This window comes from Moschus berezovskii, chromosome 5 (genome assembly GCF_049115385.1).
Source record: "Moschus berezovskii isolate FMDL1 chromosome 5, NW_MosBer_1.0, whole genome shotgun sequence".
Taxonomy (NCBI): Eukaryota; Metazoa; Chordata; class Mammalia; order Artiodactyla; family Moschidae; genus Moschus; species Moschus berezovskii.
The window spans coordinates 80734675-80758900 of record NC_142464.1 but is presented as its reverse complement, the minus strand read 5'-3'; the positions used below and the strand labels follow the sequence as shown (position 1 = coordinate 80758900).

General features: G+C 36.5%; 1 protein-coding gene across 6 annotated transcripts in view; it reads right to left on the bottom strand.

Annotated features, from left to right (window-relative positions):
• The window catches only part of EXOC1 (exocyst complex component 1), a 63582-nt gene that overhangs the window by 9107 nt on the left and 30249 nt on the right, over positions 1–24226 (bottom strand). For 3 of the 6 annotated variants that reach the window (XM_055434238.2, XM_055434239.2, XM_055434243.2), the window contains 8 exons: positions 20080–20185; positions 15979–16023; positions 13856–14019; positions 13183–13290; positions 9730–9806; positions 8993–9221; positions 3977–4160; positions 1458–1657 (listed from right to left, as the gene is read on the bottom strand). In XM_055434238.2, the coding sequence (XP_055290213.1) occupies positions 1458–1657; positions 3977–4160; positions 8993–9221; positions 9730–9806; positions 13183–13290; positions 13856–14019; positions 15979–16023; positions 20080–20185 (1113 nt within the window). Of the gene's footprint in view, positions 1–1457; positions 1658–3976; positions 4161–8992; positions 9222–9729; positions 9807–13182; positions 13291–13855; positions 14020–15978; positions 16024–19014; positions 19042–20079; positions 20186–24226 lie in introns of all 6 variants that reach the window. The other 3 variants (XM_055434242.2, XM_055434244.2, XM_055434241.2) reach the window with 2 other exon arrangements.

Genomic DNA, 24226 nt, shown 5'->3' with positions numbered 1-24226 from the left:
GACATTACTTTGCCAACAAAGGTCCGTCTAGTCAAGGCTATGGTTTTTCCCGTGGTCATGTATGGATGTGAGAGTTGGACTGTGAAGAAAGCTGATCGCCGAAGAATTGATGCTTTTGAACTGTGGTGCTGGAGAAGACTCTTGAGAGTCCCTTGGACTGCAAGGAGATCCAACCAGTCCATTCTAAAGGAGATCAATCCTGGGTGTTCATTGGAAGGACTGATGCTAAAGCTGAAACTCCAATACTTTGGCCACCTCATGCGAAGAGTTGACTCACAGGAAAAGACTCTGATGCTGGGAGGGATTGGGGGTGAGAGGAGACAGGGATGACAGAGAATGAGATGGCTGGATGTCATCACCGACTCTGTGGACATGAGTTTGAGTGAACTCCGGGAGTTGGTGATGGACAGGGAGGCCTGGAGTGCTGTGATTCATGGGGTGGCAAAGAGTCGGACACAACTGAGCGACTGAACTGAACTGAACTACGTATCATGCAGGCTTTAGGTCTGAGACAGACCCTTTACCCTAAAGGAATATGTCTGTTCTTCAGTTTATAAGGCACTGTTTCGACAAAAGACAGACAAATTTTATTTGACTCTAATTTCAAAACACAGAAGATGACTAATCACACTGTGGACATAATTTGTTAGAAGGGTCCATTTAAGCTTCTACTATGTTGCAAAGTTCTCTAAAACTACCATATCTCATGTTTAAAGATCAGATTTGCTCTGAGGAATGACAAGTCAAGAAAGGAAGGATAAAGAAAAGGCAATGAATAAAACAATTTATTTTCTTTTTATCTTGATAGAGTTTTCAAAATCTTCATCTGAGTTAGGGATATGGGAAGTCTGGTATAATGGAAAAGGCTAAATCTATGGTTAATCCCCCTGCTTTGCTACCTGTCAATTATTATAACTTTTTGTTTACTTTCAGTTTCTTCATTTGTAAAACAAGGATAATGCTATCTTACCCCACATCATGGTTTACAAGAATTAAAAGAAATAATGTATATAAAACATCTAGCAGTGTCTGAGCAGCTTCAGTGTCTCAGTCCATCCTTCCAATCTCCTGCACCAATGAATGAGCAAACTTAAATGTCTGTTGTGTTCTTCTTCTTCTTCTTCTAAGTCACTTCAGTCGTGTCCGACTCTGTGTGACCCCAAAGACGGAAGCCCACCAGGCTCCCCCATCCCTGGGATTCTCCAGGCAAGAACACTGGAGTGGGTTGCCATTTCCTTCTCCAATGTGTGAAAGTGAAAAGTGAAAGTGAAGTCGCTCAGTCGTGTCCGACCCTTAGCGACCCCACGGACTGCAGCCCACCAGGCTCCTCCATCCATGGGATTTTCTAGTCAAGAGTACTGGAGTGGCTTGCCATTGCCTTCTCCGGTCTGTTGTGTTACTCACATGTAAACACAGGTTCAAAACCAGGAAAATATACTGAATGAAAATATGCTTACATTTAGTTTTTCAAGAGGTTGTCCTAAAGAGTATATGACATAAGACTGAAGGTGATCTGTGTATTTTTGTTTGGCTTCTTTCTTTTCAGCTTCTAGACATGAGATTTTCAAACGAGAAAGTGTTGCAAAAATATGGTGGAAGTTTTCCATCATGACTACATCCCTGGGGGTCTTCTGGCTTTCGTTTGCTACTTTCTCCACTAAAACAAAAACGGAAAAAAATATAACAATGCTCTGGTATGAATATGACCACATTTAGTTATGGAAAAATTACATGATTTTTTTCATTTATAAATTTAAGAAGTAAGCACATTTCTGGACTTAATCAAATAAAACATACTGTATTGAAGGATCCACCTAAACCTAAATAAAAATTCATTCCAAAACAGTCATATATATATATGTATAAATTTGGATTCCTATTTCACATCTTTTAGCCAAACAAATTCTAAATTGTTCAAGTGCTTAAGACGTTAAAAGCAAATAAATGAATGCAATCATAAGTACTAAGAAAAATAAACCTAATTAAAGAAATAATTCTGTGATAGTATAAACTTTCTAAGAATGGCCCAAAACTTAGAAGTCATAAAGAGAAAGATGAATAAACTTGACATATAATTTGGAAGCTCTTACACAGTAAAACATACCATAAGCAAAACTGATTTATATCCTAGGTTAACGAAGGATAACAAGACTGATAATACGGAGAAATACTGGGTATCGAGGCAGATGTGATAGAAACTTTCACCAAACGCTCAAAGGACTAAACAGGTATAATCTTTCTGTGTGGTTATTTGGCAGAAACTCAACAGACACAAAACTTTTGACCCAGTAATTATTTCTAATAATTGACCCTAGGGAAATTATTGGACAATATACAGAAATATACAGAAAACTGGAAACAAACCAAATGCCTGTTAACAGATTTGCTAAGTAAATAATGATAGATGGAACTCTATGTAATCATTAAAAGTGACTATGGTTATCTCTATTAGTAGACAAGGAAAGACACTAGAATCATAGAGTCTAGCAGGTTCCAAAACAGTGTGTAAGGTATGATAAAACATTTTAAAATCAGAGAACACACAATATGTGCATATATACCAGGGAGAGAGATATATTGAAAAGTTTAGACAGGTAAAAATTAAATGTTACCTTTGTATGATGAGATTATAAATTACCTTTACTTTCTTCTTGATTTTTAAAGTTAGTTTGCTGATTTTGGGGAGTATGTAATGAGCATACTACTTTACAATCAGACAAAGCAAAGCTACTTTGAACTTTAAAAAATATCAACCATATAAACATTCAATCATATAATTTATCATCTTTCCCCTAAATCTGTTTCCACCAAAAAATGTATTATCTGTAACTGTTGAGATAATTCTACTTTTGTCATTTTTTTAGCTTTAAAAATTCCTGAATTGATGCAGTCAGATCATTTATTTCAAATTAAACACATCCACACTGTTTCTATAACTTAACTGTGTGATGTGACATAGGAAGATGATGAATTACACTATTTAAGCATTAATTTCGGAGAAGGCAATGGCACCCCAGTCCAGTACTCTTGCTTGGAAAATCCCATGGATGGAGGAGCCTGGTAGGCTGCATTCCATGGGGTCGCTAAGAGCCGGACACGACTGAGTGACTTCACTTTTACTTTTCACTTGCATGCACTGGAGAAGGAAATGGCAACCCACTCCAGTGTTCTTGTCTGGAGAATCCCAGGGACGGGGGAGCCTGGTGGGCTGCCGTCTATGGGGTTGCACAGAGTTGGACATGACTGAAGCAACTTAGCAGCAGCAGCAACAGCAGCATTAATTTGGGCTTCCCTGGTAGCTCAGCTGGTAAAGAATCAGCTTGCAATGCAGGAGACCCAGATTCAACTACTGGCTTGGGAAGATCCCCTGGAGAAGAAATAGGCTACCCATTCCAGTATTCTTGAGCTTCCCTGGTGGATCAGATGGTAAAGAATCCACCTGCAATGTGGGAGACCTTGGTTTGATCCTGGGGTTGGGAAGATTTCCTGGCAGACTGCATGGCAACCCCTTCCAGTATTCTTGCCTGGAGAATCCCATGGACAAAGGAGCCTGGTGGGCTATAGTCCATGGTGTTGCAAAGAGTTGGACATGACTGAGTGACTAAGCACACACACATACAGACGTCACTGTTGATCATCTCGAGAAGACTCTTGCTAAAATGCAAATGGAATCCACGAAGTCATTTTTCTGTTTAAAAAATGAATTTCAATTTTACATAGTGATAGCCCATATGAACCCTAAAATATAAGCAGCTCCTGGTAAATACAAATGGGCTTTACGTACTGTTTGTTTTTCAAATTTAAGAAATCTTTAATTTCAGAAAACTTAAAAAAGACTATAGACTATGGAAAATAATTAACACATCTGTCCCCCAACTTCTAACTTAATCAGAAATAATGAAAACAACAGACCAAAAATACCAGAAATAAGGAAAACCACCACCAAAAACTTCTTCATAATGTAACAAAAGCTTACCATTCACAAATACTCCTCTGATAAGTTTAGTATATGCTTTATCTAGATCTCCACGACGCTCAGCATTTTTAAAGATTGATTCTGCGAGTCCAGCAAATTCTTCAAATTCAGCAACAAATGGGAGAATTCCTACTTTACTCTTCTTTGAGATCTTTACTTCTTCCATTTGCCTTATTTGGTTACTCTAAAGTTAGGCAGAAAGCAAGGGAGAAAAATAGCTAAGCAACTTAGAAACAACATACAATTAAAAGCAAATATATATGCCACAAAGGCATGATATAATTTAATACCTAGAACATTTTGGACATTTACTAATCAAAGATTAATACAATACAGATAACTAAGAAAAACTATTTCTAGAGATTAAAAAGTACATATATATTATTTAAGAAACTAAAATCAAGGAAAAAAATCCAAATTATTCAGAACAAAATGCACTCAAAGCTTGTAAACCTCAGGTCTTTGTTTAAAGTAAAAACAACCAATGAACACTTCTATCATTTATAAAAGGTAATATATAGTGATTGCCCATTTTGGGGCAGAGCAGATACCACAGCACACACAGGATCTCTCAAGATTATTTCTGGTTGGTGGCTGTATAGTCAAGTTGAGAACCACAACCATTTCCAAATCTCAACAGCCTAAAATTTGTTTGGATAGAGAAGTTCTATATTTTGGGGGTATGAGAACAGAGAAGGAGAACAGGTATTTTTACTGTGGATTTGCATTATATAGTTTTCCATGTATCTATTAGTTATTTACTCTAAATCTGTATAGCAAAGTACTGTGTAAGACGGATACAAAGTACAAATAGACATAAAGACAGAATATAGACACTATAGTTCAAAATAATCAATTATGATTCTGTGTCCTTCCAGGGATCTAGTTCTATTCCCAGTAAGAAGTACATTGTCAAAGTGTTAAATCATTTTCATCTCCTACCTAAAATTTCATTGTGCTTAGATTTTGGTGGTATAACCTGAAAACCATGACATGTAGAGATTAGAAAAGTAATTGTTCTTTTGTTCAAGATAGTATTGGAAGTCCTAGACATAGCAATCAGACAGGAAAAATAAATAAAAGGAATCCAAATTGGACAAATAATTCTAAAACCTGTATGGAAACACAAAAGACCGTAATAACCAAAGCAAGCTCAAGAAAGAAGAACAAAATCAGAGGTATTATGCTTACTGATTTCAAACTATACTACAAAGTTATAGTCATCGAACAATATGGTAGCGGTACAAAAACACACATGTAGATCAACGGAACACAGTGCCCAGAAATAAACCCATCCTTATATGGTTAATTAATCTATGACAAAGAAGGCAAGAATATACAATGAGGAAGCGACACCCAAATCATACCATTTTCAAAGGTTAAAGAGTACAAAACCACATCACTACAGTGTGAGGAATCCTGAAAAGCAAAGTAAATGCAGGTAAGAAATGTACTGGAGTGCAGTGTCCAGTTTGGTAGTACTTGATATGTTTCTAATTTTATCTCTAGTTCTTGGTAGGCTAATCGTTTTAGCCCTGTTCCTTGAAGAACACTTTGGGCTTGGCCACCAGATTAAAGTACTAAACTCATATGCTATCTATTCCACTTTCTGCAGTCATCTGACATTCATTCTTTGGCTCAATACACACAGAACCACTCACTACTTTTTCAAGGTATGCCTTAGGTCCAGCTCTTGTTCCAAGTACCAAAACATGTAACACTTACTGAGCACACACAACTGACTGGACACTGTGAAAAGACTTGAGTTAAAATAAGAAACAGATTGATGACAACCAACAGAAGGAACCATCCTTCTCCCTTTAGTGACAAAAGGTAAATCTTTTAGAAATAGATGCAATTTAGGAAAAAACATGACTTTTTACCTTTGTCTAGGTTAATTTTACTAAATTTCTTCACTTCCCAGTTTTGAGAGTAACATGAACATTCTTCAGCAAACTATTATTAATTACTACTACTATTCCCTGGTGACTCAGATGGTAAAGCATCTGCCTACAAGGTGGGAAACCCAGGTTCGATCCCTGGATTGGGATGATCCTCTGGAGAAGGAAATGGCAACCCACTCCAGTACTCTTGCCTGGAAAATCCCATGGACGGAGGAACGTGGTAGGCTACAGTCCATGGGGTCGCAGAGAGTCAGACACGACTAAGCAACTTCACTTTCACTTTCATTACTGTCATCATTATCACCATTACAAGCGATCAGTTACAAGCTCTTATTCTGCACCAGGCAATGTGCTAAGCACTTCATTTGAACCCATGTCTACATCTACCTGACACTATTACATCTTGCACTTTTAACAATTACATTCAACTGGATTGAGAGGTATTCAAGTTTTATGTAACAATTTTATTTCACTGATAAGAGCAACAAAATCTTCATATTCTAAAAATGTATAGTGTTCTCATGATTAGTGTTCTAGTTATTCTTATTCTATGTCACATGGGACTCATTATCTTAGACTTTAGTAATTCTTTATTTTCCTTTTGGCTATCAGCTTACAATCAGACCTTACAGGTTTATCATCACTTCTGAAGAAAGCTGGGCAGGGAAGAAGATAAGTAGCCAAATTTCATAATATTTCAAATGCCAGTGCAATCATTTGGTGGGGAAGGAGGGTTAACAAGTCTGTTGAGGTGACATTTAAGTTTCTACGGATGGCTTTTAAACTTTCAGAAATCAGTAAATATTATTTTTTAAAAGTATAAAAGATAATGTGGATTTTAATTACCCTTAATATTTTTATTATTCTCTCATTATTCTATGGGCTTCCCTGGTGGCTCAGCCGGTAAAGAATCTGCCTGCAAAGCGAGAGACCTGGGTTCAATCCCTGGGTTGGGAAGATCCCCTGGAGGGAATGGCTACCCACTCCAGTTTTCTTGCCTGGATAATTCCATGGACAGAGGAGTCTGGCAAGCTATAGACCATAGTGTCACGAAGACTCAAACATGACTGAGTGACTTTCACTCACTCATTATTCTATGGCTATTCAAGCACTGGATTTAACTTAGAGGTTACATAGTAGAATAATTCAGATGATAAATATCTACTTTTACATATTAATACTAAATATATTAATAAAATGAAACTCTTTTTAGAACCTGGCCCAATCCTGTTCATATCTATGAGCTTACCAAAACCTAACAGAAAAAATAAAGTTAATGATTTTTTTCCTATTAGAAGGAAAAAAATGATAACTGCCAAAAGTTGTCATAAAAACAATTTATTCTTAAAACAATATGATTAAAGCTATTAAACTAAAAAAAATACTTGATTTAATCAATTAAAATAATCCAAATATTAATTATCCTAATGCCAAAGAATGCTCAAACTACCGCACAGTTGCACTCATCTCACACGCTAGTAAAGTCATGCTCAAAATTCTCCAAGCCAGGCTTCAGCAATATGTGAACTGTGAACTCCCAGATGTTCAGGCAGCTTTTAGAAAAGCCAGAGGCACCAGAGATCAAATTGCCAACATCTGCTGGATCATGGGGAAAGCAAGAGAGTTTCAGAAAAACATCTATTTCTGCTTCATTGACTATGCCAAAGCCTTTGACTGTGTCGATCACAATAAACTGTGGAACATTCTGACAGAGATGGGAATCCCAGACCACCTGACCTGCCTCTTGAGAAACCTGTATGCAGGTCAGGAAGCAACAGTTCAAACTGGACATGGAACAACAGACTGGTTCCAAATAGGAAAAGGAGTGCGTCAAGGTTGTATATTGTCACCTTGCTTATTTAACTTATATGCAGAGTACATCATCAGGAACGCTGGGCTGGAAGAAGCACAAGCTGGAATCAAGATTGCCGGGAGAAATATCAATAACCTCAGATATGGAGATGACACTACCCTTATGGCAGAAAGTGAAGAGGAACTCAAAAGCCTCTTGATGAAAGTGAAAGAGGAGAGTGAAAAGGTTGGCTTGAAGCTCAACATTCAGAAAACAAAGATCATGGCATCTGGTCCCATCACTTCATGGCAAATAGATGGAAAAACAGTGGAAACAGTGTCAGACTTTATCTTTTGGGGCTCCAAAATCACTGCAGATGCTGATTGCAGCCATGAAATTAAAAGACGCTTGCTCCTTGGAAGGAAAGTTATGACCAACCTTGAGAGTATATTAAAAAGCAGAGACATTACTTTGCCAACCAAGGTCCGTCTAGTCAAGGCAATGGTTTTTCCCGTGGTCATGTATGGATGTGAGAGTTGGACTAGGAAGAAAGCTGATCGCCGAAGAATCGATGCTTTTGAACTGTGGTGTTGAAGAAGACTCTTGAGAGTCCCTTATACTGAAAGGAGATCCAACCAGTCCATTCTAAGGGAGATGGATCCTGGGTGTTCATTGGAGGGATTGATGCTAAAGCTGAAACTGCATTACTTTGGCCACCTCATGCGATGAGTTGACTCACCGGAAAAGACTCTGATGCTGGGAAAGGTTGGGGGAGGGAGGAGAAGGGGAGGACGGAGAATGAGATGGCTGGATGGCATCACCGACTCTGTGGACATGAGTTTGAGTGAACTCCGGGAGTTGGTGATGGACAGGGAGGCCTGGCGTGCTGTGATTCATGGGGTTGCGGAGAGTCGGACACGACTGAGCAACTGAACTGAACTGAACTGATTGTAATATGTTAAAAGAAGAAAAACAATAAATTCAAGTTTCAGTTGTTTCATTAAATCTATGGTCACTAATCAGTCAACTGGGATTTCAGTTTCTTAGTGGATCTCAAGTGTAATAACTGCTGCCTCTATGTCAGCTACTCCAGAACTTGCCATGATTCACAGTGTAGATGGGACACTACTTGGCACAGGACCATCCAACTAACCCTGCTCCTGTATACTGCAGCCAATACCTTGCTTCAAGGCTTGGGGGATATGAACAATAGATCCCCTGGTGGAAAGATGGAAATCTTTTATACACACACACACACACAGATATTTTGCAATGGTTAAGAGTTCTAAGTTATTGACAGAAAAAAAAAACCCAACTTACAATACATTTATCAAAGTTCCTTTTGACAGTCACTAAAACATTTCCCAATGTAGTACTCAGAAAAGAAGCAGGGTCCACGTTTTGTGCAGTCCACACATGATGACTCATTTTGACTAGCATGTAAAGGGAGTTAAAGCTATCAATTTTGTCTCCTAATGCAATCAAGTTGTTCAGTTCCGGCTCAATGCAGCGAAATATTTTAATCATCATTTGGCGGATCATATCTTTCCTGTTCAGAAATACAAAACAGAAAAGTTATTACAAGCTTCAGGTGTATTCACCTTTAACTTTAATCCCCTCAGTATACATAAATGACTAAAACTTGATATTTCAACTAACACTGTCCAAATAGGTAATTATTCTAGAATGGTTTCCAATATAAACATATTTTTATGAGGTTGCATTTTATCACTCAAAATAACGTTGTCCTTTGTAGAACTGGGTCCTGAAATGTGCTTTGTGATTTATGAGAAATACACTACAATTCAAATGCTACTTCCTACCAGCAAACATCAAAATTGACTGCATTTGTGTGATTACAAGAGCAAAGAAAAGCTGAAGAGCCATAAATAGGACCAATTTTACTTCACTGTGACACTGGGCACAGAGATCAGTGCTCTGAGTGTTGTCAGTTATGGACACTAATCTGGACCCCTCACTGGGCAGTATTCCTTTCTGTTCAATTGAAAGTTTTTTTTTTTTTCCACAACAAACAACAGATAGTAACAAACACATACTCAGATGAAACAGGCAGTGGTGTGCCAGCATTATGTTGCCGTGACAAAGTTCCTCCATCTGTGTCCTCTGCTTCAGTCTGCAAAAATTATTCAGGTACTTTACATAATAAAAGACTAACAAATTGACTAGTTTAGTTTATATAGCAATAGTCTGCTCAGTCTTAAAATTCTTAGGAGAGAATATATTATGAGAAATAATGATTTTTAAAGGTAGTATTATCAATGAAATTATATAATTTAATATGTTGTTTCAAAGTGTTCAGGAAAAGCTTTGTTTTTAGATTTTATCCGAGAATGAGAAGTTGTGTTTGTGTGTGAGCACATTTAGGGGGGTGGGGCAGGAGAGAAAGGTAGAGGAGACTCAGAGGGAGTGGAGGAATGAGAGGGCAACTTAATAAAAAGCTGAAAACATCTAGGAACATGTTCAAGGGAGAATTTTGAAAATTAAAATCATTCTAATAAAATTAATCATTCTAATAAAACTAGAGCATAATAACTGCTGTCAGAAGTTCTTACAGAAACTAACAAATTTACTAGCAATACCATTTACAAGAACAAATCCCCTAACCATTTGAAAGACTTAATTTCTCAGTCATTTGAGAACTGTTTTTATATGTTGGTTCTTTTAAAGATCATCTTTTTTATTCTAAAATTTTTATTTAATAAATGGTATTAAGCACAATGCCAAAAACATTAAGTTAAAATTTCACCAAAAGAAAAAATACTATAGAATACACAGTTGTAAAAAGCTACATTAAATTATTTTACAACTGCCTCAGGCTGCAAAAAGAAAAAAAACCCAATGCCATACCTAAGTTATCCCTCTCTCAAAATAATGCCATTTATGTTATAAACCATGAGCACCCCATCAAAAGACAGGAACTGCTTTTGTTAATTCATATATATATATATATATATATATATATGACTATATCACTTTGCTATACACCTGAAACAAACACAACACTGTAAATGAAATATAGTACAATATAAAATAAAAATAATCAAGGTTGGTCATAACTTTCCTTCCAAGGAGCAAGCGTCTTTTAATTTCATGGCTGCAATCAGCATCTGCAGTGATTTTGGAGCCCAAAAAAACAAAGTCTGACACTGTTTCCACTGTTTTTCCATCTATTTGCCATGAAGTGATGGGACCAGATGCCATGATCTTTGTTTTCTGAATGTTGAGCTTCAAGCCAACCTTTTCACTCTCCTCTTTCACTTTCATCAAGAGGCTTTTGAGTTCCTCTTCACTTTCTGCCATAAGGGTAGTGTCATCTGCATATCTTTTAAAAGACGCTTGCTCCTTGGAAGGAAAGTTATGACCAACCTTGATAGTATATTAAAAAGCAGAGACATTACTTTGCCGACCAAGGTCCGTCTAGTCAAGGCAATGGTTTTTCCCGTGGTCATGTATGGATGTGAGAGTTGGACTGTGAAGAAAGCTGATCGCCGAAGAATCGATGCTTTTGAACTGTGGTGTTGGAGAAGACTCTTGAGAGTCCCTTATACTGCAAGGAGATCCAACCAGTCCATTCTAAAGGAGATCAATCCTGGATGTTCATTGGAGGGACTGATGCTAAAGCTGAAACTCCAATACTTTGGCCACCTCATGAGACGAGTTGACTCACTGGAAAAGACTCTGATGCTGGGAAAGGTTGGGGGCGGGAGGAGAAGGGGACGACGGAGAATGAGATGGCTGGATGGCATCACCGACTCTGTGGACATGAGTTTGGGTGTACTCCGGGAGTTGGTGATGGACAGGGAGGCCTGGCGTGCTGTGATTCATGGGGTCGCGGAGAGTCGGACACGACTGAGCGACTGAACTGAACTGAACTGACTGAACAGACCTTTGGGGCTTTATACCGAGTTAGAGTTCCTATCAGAGGGACAACAGCACCACAGCCGTACTGAATCCTCATAAAGGAGGCACACAAATTACTGAATTACAAGAGTTACAGGAATGAGAGCTGCTCACTTCCCAGAAACTACAGCTCACAGAAAGCCAACAAAGGCACGAGATACAGACCATTTACTTATGAATGTGTAAAACTCAAGAAAGTCCACATTATTCCTACAACATGTTGAAAGTGCTTCAGAATTCACACAATACTAATTTTCTTTTGGTTCTTTTGGTTTGCATTCCCACCAACAGTGTAAGAGGGTTCCCTTTTCTCCACACCCTCTCCAGCATTTATTGCTTGTAGACTTTTGGATAGCAGCCATTCTGACTGGCTAAAGATCATTTTAATTAAAAAAAAAATCACTCAATTTGCATTGTGCTTTTAAGTTCTTTAAAATACTCTAGCATTTTTATTTTATATTGTACTATATTTTATATTGTACTATATTTCATTTACAGTGTTGTGTTTATTTCAGGTGTATAGCAAAGTGATACAGTCATATATATATACATATATATATATGAATTAACAAAAGCAGTTCCCGTCTTTTGATGGGGTGCTCATGGTTTATAACATAAATGGCATTATTTTGAGAGAAGGATAACTTAAGTATGGCATTGGGTTTTTTTCTTTTTGTAGCCTGAGACAGTTGTAAAATAACTTAATGTAGCTTTTTACAACTGTATTCTATAGTATTTTTTCTTTTGGTGAAATTTTAACTGTTATTGTTTTTGCCATTGTGATTGTACCATTTATTAAATAAAAATTTTAGAAAAAAAATAAAAATAAAATACTCTAGCAAATGTCTCATTTTATTTTCTTACATTTATGCCACCAGAGAGCCATGTTCAATAGGCATTATTATACCCATTACACAGATTTGGAAAAACAGGGATTAAATAATTAGTTCAAGGTCTCATAGTAAGAAAGCCATAAGAAAGATTCTGATTTGGGGCCTCACCATTTTTTTCTTTCTTGCTTTCATTTATTTTTTAAGACCATGGGGGCTTCCCTGGTGGCTCAGCGGTAAAGAAATCTACCTGCCAATGCAGGAGCCACGGGTTCAATTCCTGGGTTGGGAAGATCCCCTGGTGAAGGAACTGGCAATCCACTCTAGTATCCTTGCCTGGGAAATCCCATGGATAGAGAAACCTGGTGGGCTACAGTCCATGGGGTCACCAAGAGTCGGACATGACTTACAGACTAAATAACAATATACATTAAAACATCATTTTTAATTTTTTAAAATTCTATTTACTTTTTCTTGATCACTAAAACAATAAATTTGCTTTTTAAGAATATTTTTTGCCAAGTAAACTCAGACATTTTCCCCATTCATCAATTTGGAGAATGTTTAGGACTAAGTGCAGAATACTAGAATACCAAAGCCTACCCCTTTTTTTTATTATCTTGTATGATAAAAATTATTTTAAAAATCCTTACAATGTAAATTTTTTCTGTTCTGATATTGAAATTATGACAACATACTGATTACACTAATTATGATATAGATCATAAATATGAGCTAATAAATAAATGTCACCCATACCACAGTTCCAGGCATACTCTGATGTTGCTGTAGTTTGAAAAATTTACTTATGAAGTCTTGTTCTGCCAGACACAGGGGCTCCAGTTCACTCAGTACCTGTTCAAAGATCTGAAGAAAACCAAAATGATCCTACAAAGAACTGAACAAAACGCTTAAAATAACATTCCATATTTAATCACTTTTCTGTAGCAACCAGGGAAGCTTTATCTATAATCTTAATGGAATCCCCCAAACAAATACTTCCAAGATTGACAGGACAATGCAGTATTAATGAGGCATAACAGAGTCAGAACATACCTACAACAAAACTGACAACAATTAATCACTTGGAATCTGAAAAGAGGGATGTAGCGATAAAACTTTTTATTTAAACAATTTAGCTTCATAAAAGTTGTTTCCTCTTTGTAGTCACTCAAATAACTGGATTGACAATGCAAGCTCTTTATGATTTATAACAAATTTTAATAAAGCTGTTATGTCATTTAATTGATGATCACATTTCAGTTGCCATTTGACCAGTATTTTTTTTTTTTAGATTCAGAAATGGAAAGTAAGACATGGTTAATTAAAAGAGTCAATAGAGCCCAAATCTTTGAACACAATGAAAGCAATAACAAACTGGTGCCAGAAAACTGACAGTAATGTTTAAGAAACATGCGTTATTTTATTTTACCTTATCAAATTTGGTTCTGTCCGCGACATCGAGATCAGAGGCCGACATGTTTCCCATATCCAACAAGGAAGATGACTGAGATCTGCGATTCCCTGAACTCTGAACACTGAGTTTATTTAGACTAGAAGTAGATCCCGTTAACTTCCCGGAACTTCCATGAAGACCTAAGAAATGATAAAACCTTAAAAGTTGTGACCTTCATGAATAAAAGATCCATGGCATAAATCAGGGCTCTCTTCCACTGTCCTGGTCTTCTGGGGCTCATATTAGTTAGGGCACAACTCTACCATATGAAAAGGATGTAGAGTGTCTTTCTCTTTCATTAAGATTTGTGTTCTACTTCTGAGCATATGTAAAGATAGGTGAAATCATACAGAATCACAGAATAAGATTGAAAAGGATCTTAAAGATTACACTGTGCCCTGCCCAGTCTCATCACAGTTGCCTGATGATTTTCCTAAAGTAGATGAGGATTTCATTTCTACTCAGAAGACATGACTATGGATGAAAGTCACTGACCTCCTAGAATACTAGTTAACATGATGATTGTATTTCTAGAAAAAAACTGCCATATTCCAGAGGAGAGTGAAAAGTTTGGCTTGAAGCTCAACATTCAGAAAACAAAGATCATGGCATCTGGTCCCATCACTTCATGGGAAATAGATGGGGAAACAGTGTCAGACTTTATTTTTTGGGGCTCCAAAATCACTGCAGATGCTGATTGTAGCCAGGAAATTAAAAGACGCTTACTCCTTGGAAGGAAAGTTATGACCAACCTAGATAGCATATTAAAAAGCAGAGACATTACTTTGCCAACAAAGGTCCGTCTAGTCAAGGCTATGGTTTTTCCAGTGGTCATGTATGGATGTGAGAGTTGGACTGTGAAGAAAGCTGATCGCCGAAGAATTGATGCTTTTGAACTGTGGTGCTGGAGAAGACTCTTGAGAGTCCCTTGGACTGCAAGGAGATCCAACCCGTCTATTCTAAAGGAGATCAATCCTGTGTGTTCATTGGAAGGACTGATGCTAAAGCTGAAACTCCAATACTTTGGCCACCTCATGAGAAGAGCTGACTCACTGGAAAAGAGTCTGATGCTAGGAAGAATTGGGGGTGGGAGGAGATGGGGACGACAGAGAATGAGATGGCTAGATGGCATCACCGACTCGATGGACATGAGTTTGAGTGAACTCTGGGAGTTGGTGATGGACAGGGAGGCCTGGCGTGCTGTGATTCATGGGGTCACAAAGAGTCGGACATGACTGAGCGACTGAACCGAACTGAACTGAAAATCAACATACTAGCCTGAACCATATGAAACTACCAACACTCAATTATTCTTGCCCTACTAAAAATGTCGATCACACGACTCAATACATTCCTGAATTCACTCTTGTTTTTTCAGCAAGTGAACTGATTAAAGTTCTTTTAAAAACTAAACAAAATGAAGAGAAAAAAACCCAAAACCCTGAATATTTGTTGTATTTAATAAAATACAACTAAAATATAACACACACATTATTAACTATATTAATATGGGACATTTGAGTTTAGGTATAAACACAGGTATCTATCATAGCCATGAGGAAAAATGAGAACAGTATGTCTGGACAATATCCTACATACATCAAATAATTAAAGGATTCTATTTTTACAAGAAAATGTGATATTTTTATTCAGAATTTAATTTAAATAGTAAAAAATTTTTATTCTTCTTGACTATTTCTCAGCTAACCTGTATTATTCTCTGATGGTCAGAAGGGACAAATAATAAAACAAATGATACAAAATATGATATATAGTTAGAGACAAACTTTGGTTTCATTATGCAAAATCTGACCACATGTACAAGAAATTTTATAGTTTCTAAACACAGCCTGAAAACAAAAGTATAATGGTAAATACTTTTTATAAAGTTCTGACTACCCACCATACATCTTTAACCATATTACGTATTTCTTGGATGTAGTCATACCACTTCCTTTCTGTTGGTTTTCTTTCATCAATACCTGGCAACCCAGAGCAATCAATATTCTGGTGTAACTTTTTTCAAGATAAATAACTAATTTCTAGACATTAAACAAACATGCATTGAGAATACCTACTAATACACTAAGCATACTCACTCTCTGTTTCCTGTTTGACAGCACTTTCTTTTCGAGGCAGTGTAGCTGTGATGGATTAGGTTGCAAGCATCAAAGACAAAGACAAGTTAATAAACTGCAATTTGCACAAACCATGCACAAGAGGAAGTTAAAGCTCTAGTTTAAAAGACACATGCAAAGAACCATGAGCATCAAGTAACAAGAGATGCAACGTATGTTTAGTTGGTCAGCTACTGCTTGAGAAATTACATGAGAGAAAAAACTTTACTAGTCTTTTAATGTACTATTTTATGCAAATATTCAGGTAAAAATATGTACATTTATAAACCTCCCCCCCGCTTTTAAATTATGTTTTTAAGTCTCCTAAGCTGATGCACTTAAATTTAAAGACTATACTTCCAAGTTCTGATTTCTGAAGAAAACAGAGTTCAAGTAAATAATTTAATATGTGAAAATTTAACAGAATGAAGTTGTACATTTATACATTAAATGCATTAACAATCCTGTATTCACTGAAAGCTCTTGGAAGGAATCTCCACTGTACTAAATAATTTTATATTTCCTCTGATAAAAAAATTACGAGTGGAGTTTTAAAACCATTTTAGAATAATAAGCTAAACTATTTAGTAACTTAACTGGCTCTGTGAACACTGAGAATAAAACATTTGCATCAAAATATTAATTATTGGGAGATGGGTAGGTAGAAGGGTAAAGCTGAGGGACCAGGTCTAATGTGGGAACTGGAGCTCTTTCAGGGTCATCTGGTATTTCCTTTATCTAAAACCTCTCTTTAGTATTTGTTAGATTGATTGTAGAGATCATCTTGTGAAACATTCTAAACTCAAATGAGACGCTAATTTGAAAGGCAAAGGAAGAAATTACAGAATAAAACAGAAAATTAATGACTGATAACTCTAGAAATATTTAAGAAATAGAAAACAATGTGTCAACTCCTGCCAAACAGGGATAGTGATGGTTGCTATTGCTAGGCAAAAGCTCGAGTATAAACTACTAATTTGCCACACCAAAAACATGTAAATCTTCCCAGCCTTGTCTGCCTGAGGTTTAAAGGAATATGAAATGATAAGGCTGGACATGACAGCAACCAGTAGGGAGGGATGCGCTGGAGCTACTAGCTGGTCAGTCTGAACAGTACCTTCTGGTGGTCTTAAGGTGTCACTCTACGAAGTTCACCAGTTTCAGAGCAAAACCTAATTCTGCATATATTTTTCTTTTTTTTTTAAAGTAGTTAATAAATAGTACTAGTGCCCTATTTGTGCTCATAAAAAGTCTATATTATTTATCAGCAAGAGTAACAATATTCTGGTAAATTTTAAATATCCTTAAACAATTCCTGCTAGAGTATAAGCGTCAAGAGGATAGGGTCTTTGCTCATTGCTGCATTCTCAGTACCGAGCAGTGCTTATCATATAATAGGTAATTAATAAACATTTACTGAATGCATCTTCCAGTCAGGACTGAATTTAGTCTTGTGTTCAAGACTCCCTTTGGAGTGAACAAGATCTCTTAATTTGGTGGAGAAACACTAAAAAACTGTTTTTGGCATATCATTTTTTTAAGTTTTGGATTACTAAAGATAAGGAAGTTATTATGTAAATGGGCTCAACTAGTATTTGTGTGTCTTAGTAGTAGAAAAAAACAAGCGATTTAAAAAATTATTACTAAATATCCTTTGCCTATCTTTTCATTAAGTACATCTGAGGAATACAAAAGAAAAACAAAATACCAAAGTATCAATCTTGGGGGGACAAACCACACCTCTGAAAATATCAGGGTAAACTTGATCTAAAAAAAGGCAAAGACTTTATAAAAACCTTACCACAAAGAAAAAGTACTTTACCGGCATTTTAACATTATTTTAAATTATCTAAACTAAGTAGACGTTAAACACTTGAAAAGAATGGTTCAAAAAGAGAGCATTCCCCTGACTCTCTACAACTATATTTTGTCTACACAATTTCCTTTTGTAAAATACATTCAATCTGACTTTCTATTCTTATTAGTATCGACGATGAAGCACTTTCAGAGCAAGGAAAAAACAAAACAAATTTTAAATTTTATTCATAATTACTTAATTTTGATCCATTGAAAAATTATCTTCCCCAAATTTTAGGTTTCTCTTTTAATTGTAATTACTATTAAGAACTGATTTAAACATAATTTGAATCCTTGAAAAGGTATCTTTAAAAAGTTTACATTCTACCTATTTAAAACTTCTGAAGTCATTTGTATTTAACTTGAAATTTATTTTTAAATATTGACCAACAAGTTACATTTTCAAAGATGAACAAAATAGTTTTTACCCTCTGAATTCTGTTTATTATTTAGTTTTTCTTTTCTTGTAACTGATAACATCAAAGTAATAGAAACTACAAGTTTTGGTTACTCTCCTATTCCTTATTGCTTAATAGATACATACAAGAGATGTAATTTTAACCCTGTTTTAAAAGTATCTTCTAAACTTGTCTTAGGTTAATTAAAAAAATTTTAACAAGATAATTTAAGAACTTCAAGGAATAATAAAAAAATCAAGTTTTTAGGTTAATGCAATGATACCACTAAGATACTATTGTACTTGATTTAAATTATATTTCAATTATATCATTTATCTCAATGAGAATCTTAGGCTTGATAAATTAATATTATGATAGTGGCATTAATAACCTCTCAAGGAGGCAGTTTTAGAAAGATTTCCCTTTTACTGCAGTAACAAGTGATGACAAATATACTAAATGAAAACATTAAACATGTAACTGTATTAATATGTTGTTTACTAAAAAGAAAAACTGATTTAACATATCCATGGTGAAACATTAACAAGGATATAAACACACTGTTTAAGAACAATTAACCTTTAGGATGAGTTAGCATTTCTGTTTCCAAAAGCCTATTGTCCCAATATTTTTATCAGTATCTTTACCAAAGTTTAATACACAGATTCAAATCATTTAAAAAATCTGAACTAGTATCACCAATATATTAGTGTTGTATTAAAAAAAAAAAAAACCACAAACCAGTGAATCACAAAATAATTACCCACTACTAAAGATAGTCTTCTTTGTCCTAAAGAAAAGAATGGAAAGATGAGCTATCAATTTCAATCAGGGCACAGGCTCCTTTCAACAAGCAAATGCTAAACTCATGGTTCTAAAGGGGAACTATGCAGACACAGAGGACACACTGTAGCCATTTAAGGCCAGGTTTTGACTCCAATAGGCACAGGACTCCATCCAAAAAGTCAAGAGATGGGTACATGCAAGAGCAGAATGTGGCCTCAGCAAATCATTTCCTTTCAACTTGATACTTTCACTGGTTATCCTTTTAAATCAAGTTGTTGTTTTTTTTTGTTTATTTAACATATTTAGAAGCAACAAAAAACCCTCTTATTTCAAAAATAACTCTTTGGAAAAATAAAGTATAATCACAGGAGAAATTTTGGTGACATTTTTATAGCCCCTTCGCAGGGGAGAAACTTTCTTTTTGATTAAAAATAGCCAGTGAGAAGTAAGAAGTCAGGAATCACTTTCACTTCCCTGTGGAGTGCAATGACTTAAGAGATCACAGACTTGCCTCCAACTGTTATAAAAGATCTTTTAGGAAATCAGAAACTGAACTTCCAACATGTGTCTCTTAATCTAGTACTTTCTCTACCAGACCGCACTTCATTTTCTGGCCAACTGCTTCTTCTATGACTATATACAGTTGTCCCCATATCTGTGCAGGGTTGGTTCCAGCACCTGTCGTGGATATCAAAATCCATGGATGCTCAAGTCCCATTGTTGGTTCCCATAGTTGGTCCTCCATATTTATGGGTTCCGCATCTGCGGATATGAGGTGCACTGTACTTTTATGAGACATGGCATGAATATACAACTGCTGTCAAATTCACATACTGCAGAATTTTAACTAGTAAAAATAAGTATTTAGAGAAATACTTGTTCCATGAAAAACCTATAAATCAAAGCAATGCATTAGGTTTATTCTTTTACTAATTCTATTGTATCTCCTTCCACCTTGCCTAAAAGTCTTAAAATTATTTGTCACAAATAAAACAATTTTTAATAGAATAGAAAACAAGGGGACTGAGGTGCCTAAGCTTACCAAACTTCTTGCTTTCTTTAGTTGTGCCAGTCATCTTGATCTTTGCAACTTCAAAGAAATCTTTAATTTCTCTCTCATAGAGTCGTGATAAATAATCCATGTAATTCTTAAAAGTGAAAACAACACATACTCATTAATAAAACAAATATAACAACTTCCATTTCTCAATCCCCCCATATCCTTTGGGCTTATTTTGAATTTTGCGGTCTTAAAATATTTGATGCATTTCATAGGACACAAGAAGGCTATTTTCCATCTTTTAAAAAAACCGAACTGGCATCATAATATCAACAATTTGTAAAAATGTGAAGTTGAATAATCACACTCACATTTTCACTTTTATACATTCAGTTCAGTTCAGTTGCTCAGTCATGCCCGACTCTTTGCAACCCTATGGACTGCAGCACGCCAGGCTCCCCTGTCCATCACCAATTCCCAAAGCCTGCTCAAACTCATGTCCATTGAGTCGGTGATGCCATCCAGCCACCTCATCTTCTGCCGTCCCCTTCTCCTCCAGCCTTCAATCTTTCCCAGCATCAGGGTCTTTTCCAATGAGTCACTTCTTCGCTTCAGGTGGCCAAAGTATTGGAGTTTTAGCTTCAACATCAGTACTTCCAATGAACACCCAGGACTGATCTCCTTTAGGATGGACTGGTTGGATCTCCTTGCAGTCCAATGGACTCTCAAGAGTCTTCTCCAACACCACAGTTCAGAAGCATCAATTCTTCGGTGCTCAGCTTTCTTTATAGTCCAACTCTCACATCCGTACATGACTACTGGAAAAACCATAGCTTTGACTAGATGGACCTTTGTTGGCAAAGTAATGTCTCAGATTTTTAATATGCTGTCTAGGTTGGTCACAGCTTTTCTCCCAAGGAGCAAGCCTCTTTTAATTTTATGGCTGTAGTCACCATCTGCAGTGATTTTGGAGCCCCCCAAAATAAAGTCTCTCACTTTTCCATTGTCTCCCCTCTGTTTGCCATGAAGTGATGGGACTGGATGCCATGATCTTAGTTTTCTGAATGTTGAGTTTTAAGTCAATTTTTTCTCTCTCCTCTTTCACTTTCATCAAGAGGCTCTTTAGTTCTTCTTTGCTTTCTGCCATAAGGATGGTGTCATCTGCCTATCTGAGGTTTTTGATATTTCTCCCAGCAATCCTGATTCCAGCTTGTGCTTCATCCTGCCCGGCTTCACATGATGTACTCTGTATATAAGTTAAATAAGCAAGGTGACAGTATACAACCTTGACGTACTCCTTTCCCGATTTGGAACCAGTCTGCTGTTCCACGTCCAGTTCTAACTGTTGCTTCTTGACCTGCATACAGATTTCTCAGGAGGCAAATAAGGTGGTCTGCTATTCCTATCTCTTTAAGAATTTTTCACAGTTTGTGGTGATCCACACAGTCAAAGGCTTTGGCGTAGTCAATAAAGCAGCAGCAGATGCTTTCTGGAACTCTCTTGCTTTTTCAATGATCCAATGGTAATATACACATTACCTTTCATATATTTTAAATATAGCTGCATTCATACTATATTGGGTGTTTGGGTCAGCACAATCACACTTTTCTAGTGTCATATGCTAATGACTGCACAGCATTACGTTCTGTTGATGTTCACAATTTAGTAAACCAACCTCCTAAGGCAATGGCAAGCCACTCCAGTACTCTTGCTTAGAAAATCCCATGGATGGAGGAGCCTGGTAGGCTGCAGTCCGTGGGGTCGCTAAGGGTCGGACGCGACTGAGCGACTTCACTTTCACTTTTCACTTTCACACATTGGAGAAGGAAATGGCAACCCACTCCAGTGTTCTTGCCTAGAGAATCCTAGGGACGGGGGAGCCTGGTGGGCTGCTGTCTATGGGGTCACACAGAGTCGGACACGACTGAAGTGACTTAGCAGAACACAGACTACTTAAGTGGTTTCAATGTTTTGCTGTGATAGACAATGTTAGAATAAGCTTTTCATCTCTAATGAACTGCTTCCTTGGAATAATTTCCTAAGGGTAAAATTACAGTGCCAAAGAGTAAGGGAATCTTTTAACTCTTCTTCCATATTGCCATGCTGTTTTAAAAATTATTATACCAATAGAAAGAATCAATGACACTGAAGCAGTACACTGAGTTTTACCATACCTTGCCAGCATGGGGTATTAAATTAACCCAAAATAGATTATTTTCATAAGAATTTAATTACTATATCTTACAGTTTTTATAATCAAATAATTTATTTTTAAAAAACAAAACTTATTCTAGTTCAAATGAAAACATCTATTATTTAACATGCAAACTCATTCCCTCATCATGTATGCTTACTATCATACAAAAATAATTTATACCCTTACGAAAGATTCAACAGTGGGAGACCATGTATTTTTCCAAATCCTATGTTAAATGCCTTATATAGAGTTTCACTAAATTTAAATAAATCCACAGCAGAAAAACTCCTATGCCTAGTTATTCTTTTAAATTTATCATGGAATCTACACTTCAATTTCAAACACACCCAGTTTTAAAACAGTTTACTTTGCTTTAAACGTCAGATGTAACTTTCAAAGGTATATCATTTAAATTATTTGTATACTGACTCATAGTTCATCATTAACTTTAGATATTTTATAAATATATAAAAATATATTAGGTGTTAGATATATTTATATATATTTAGATATTTTCTAGATAGATATGTCCTTATAAAAATTTTTTTGATGAAACATAATATAGAGTCTGCTTTTGCCAATTTGTATGCCACATACATTTCCCACAGATTCTCTGTAAGGAAAGTTAAATAGGAAATTTTTTCCTGTGATCTTTGTATGTAACTTTAAAAGCAAATCTAAAGATAAACAGACTCTAAAATTATTCCTGTTTCATTGAGCTATTTCACTTTTTTCAGCATCTCATTCTTTGAATTTTAAATTCTCACAAAAACACTGATCACTGGAAATCAATGTAAATGACTGACCAACTTATAATTCATAAAATCTTCATTAGATTTCTGCTCAACTCATTCAATATGACAGACTGCATTCCAATACCCAAATTAAGCGCACACTACTACCCAAGCAATTTAAACAGTCTCAAAACAGCTATTTTGCTATTTTTAAAACAATGATTTGAGCAGACTGGATCATGGAGAAAGCAAGAGAGTTTCAGAAAAACATCTATTTCTGCTTCATTGACTATGCCAAAGCCTTTGACTGTGTGGATCACAATAAACTGTGGAACATTCTGAAAGAGATGGGAATCCCAGACCACCTGACCTGCCTCTTGAGAAACCTGTATGCAGGTCAGGAAGCAACAGTTAGAACCAGTCATGGAACAACAGACTGGTTCCAAATAGGAAAAGGTGTACGTCAAGGTTGTATATTGTCACCTTGCTTATTTAACTTATATGCAGAGTACATCATGAGGAACGCTGGGCTGGAAGAAGCACAGGCTGGAATCAAGATTGCTGGGAGAAATATCAATAACCTCAGATATGCAGATGACACTACCCTTATGGCAGAAAGTGAAGAGGAACTCAAAAGCCTCTTGATGAAAGTGAAAGAGGAGAGTGAAAAGGTTGGCTTGAAGCTCAACATTCAGAAAACAAAGATCATGGCATCTGGTCCCATCACTTCATGGCAAATAGATGGAAAAACAGTGGAAACAGTGTCAGACTTTGTTTTTTTGGGCTCCAAAATCACTGCAGATGCTGATTGCAGCCATGAAATTAAAAGACGCTTGCTCCTTGGAAGGAAAGTTATGACCAACCTTGATAGTATATTAAAAAGCAGAGACATTACTTTGCCGACCAAGGTCCGTCTAGTCAAGGCAATGGTTTTTCCCGTGGTCATGTATGGATGTGAGAGTTGGACTGTGAAGAAAGCTGATCGCCGAAGAATCGATGCTTTTGAACTGTGGTGTTGGAGAAGACTCTTGAGAGTCCCTTATACTGCAAGGAGATCCAACCAGTCCATTCTAAAGGAGATCAATCCTGGATGTTCATTGGAGGGACTGATGCTAAAGCTGAAACTCCAATACTTTGGCCACCTCATGAGACGAGTTGACTCACTGGAAAAGACTCTGATGCTGGGAAAGGTTGGGGGCGGGAGGAGAAGGGGACGACGGAGAATGAGATGGCTGGATGGCATCACCGATTCTGTGGA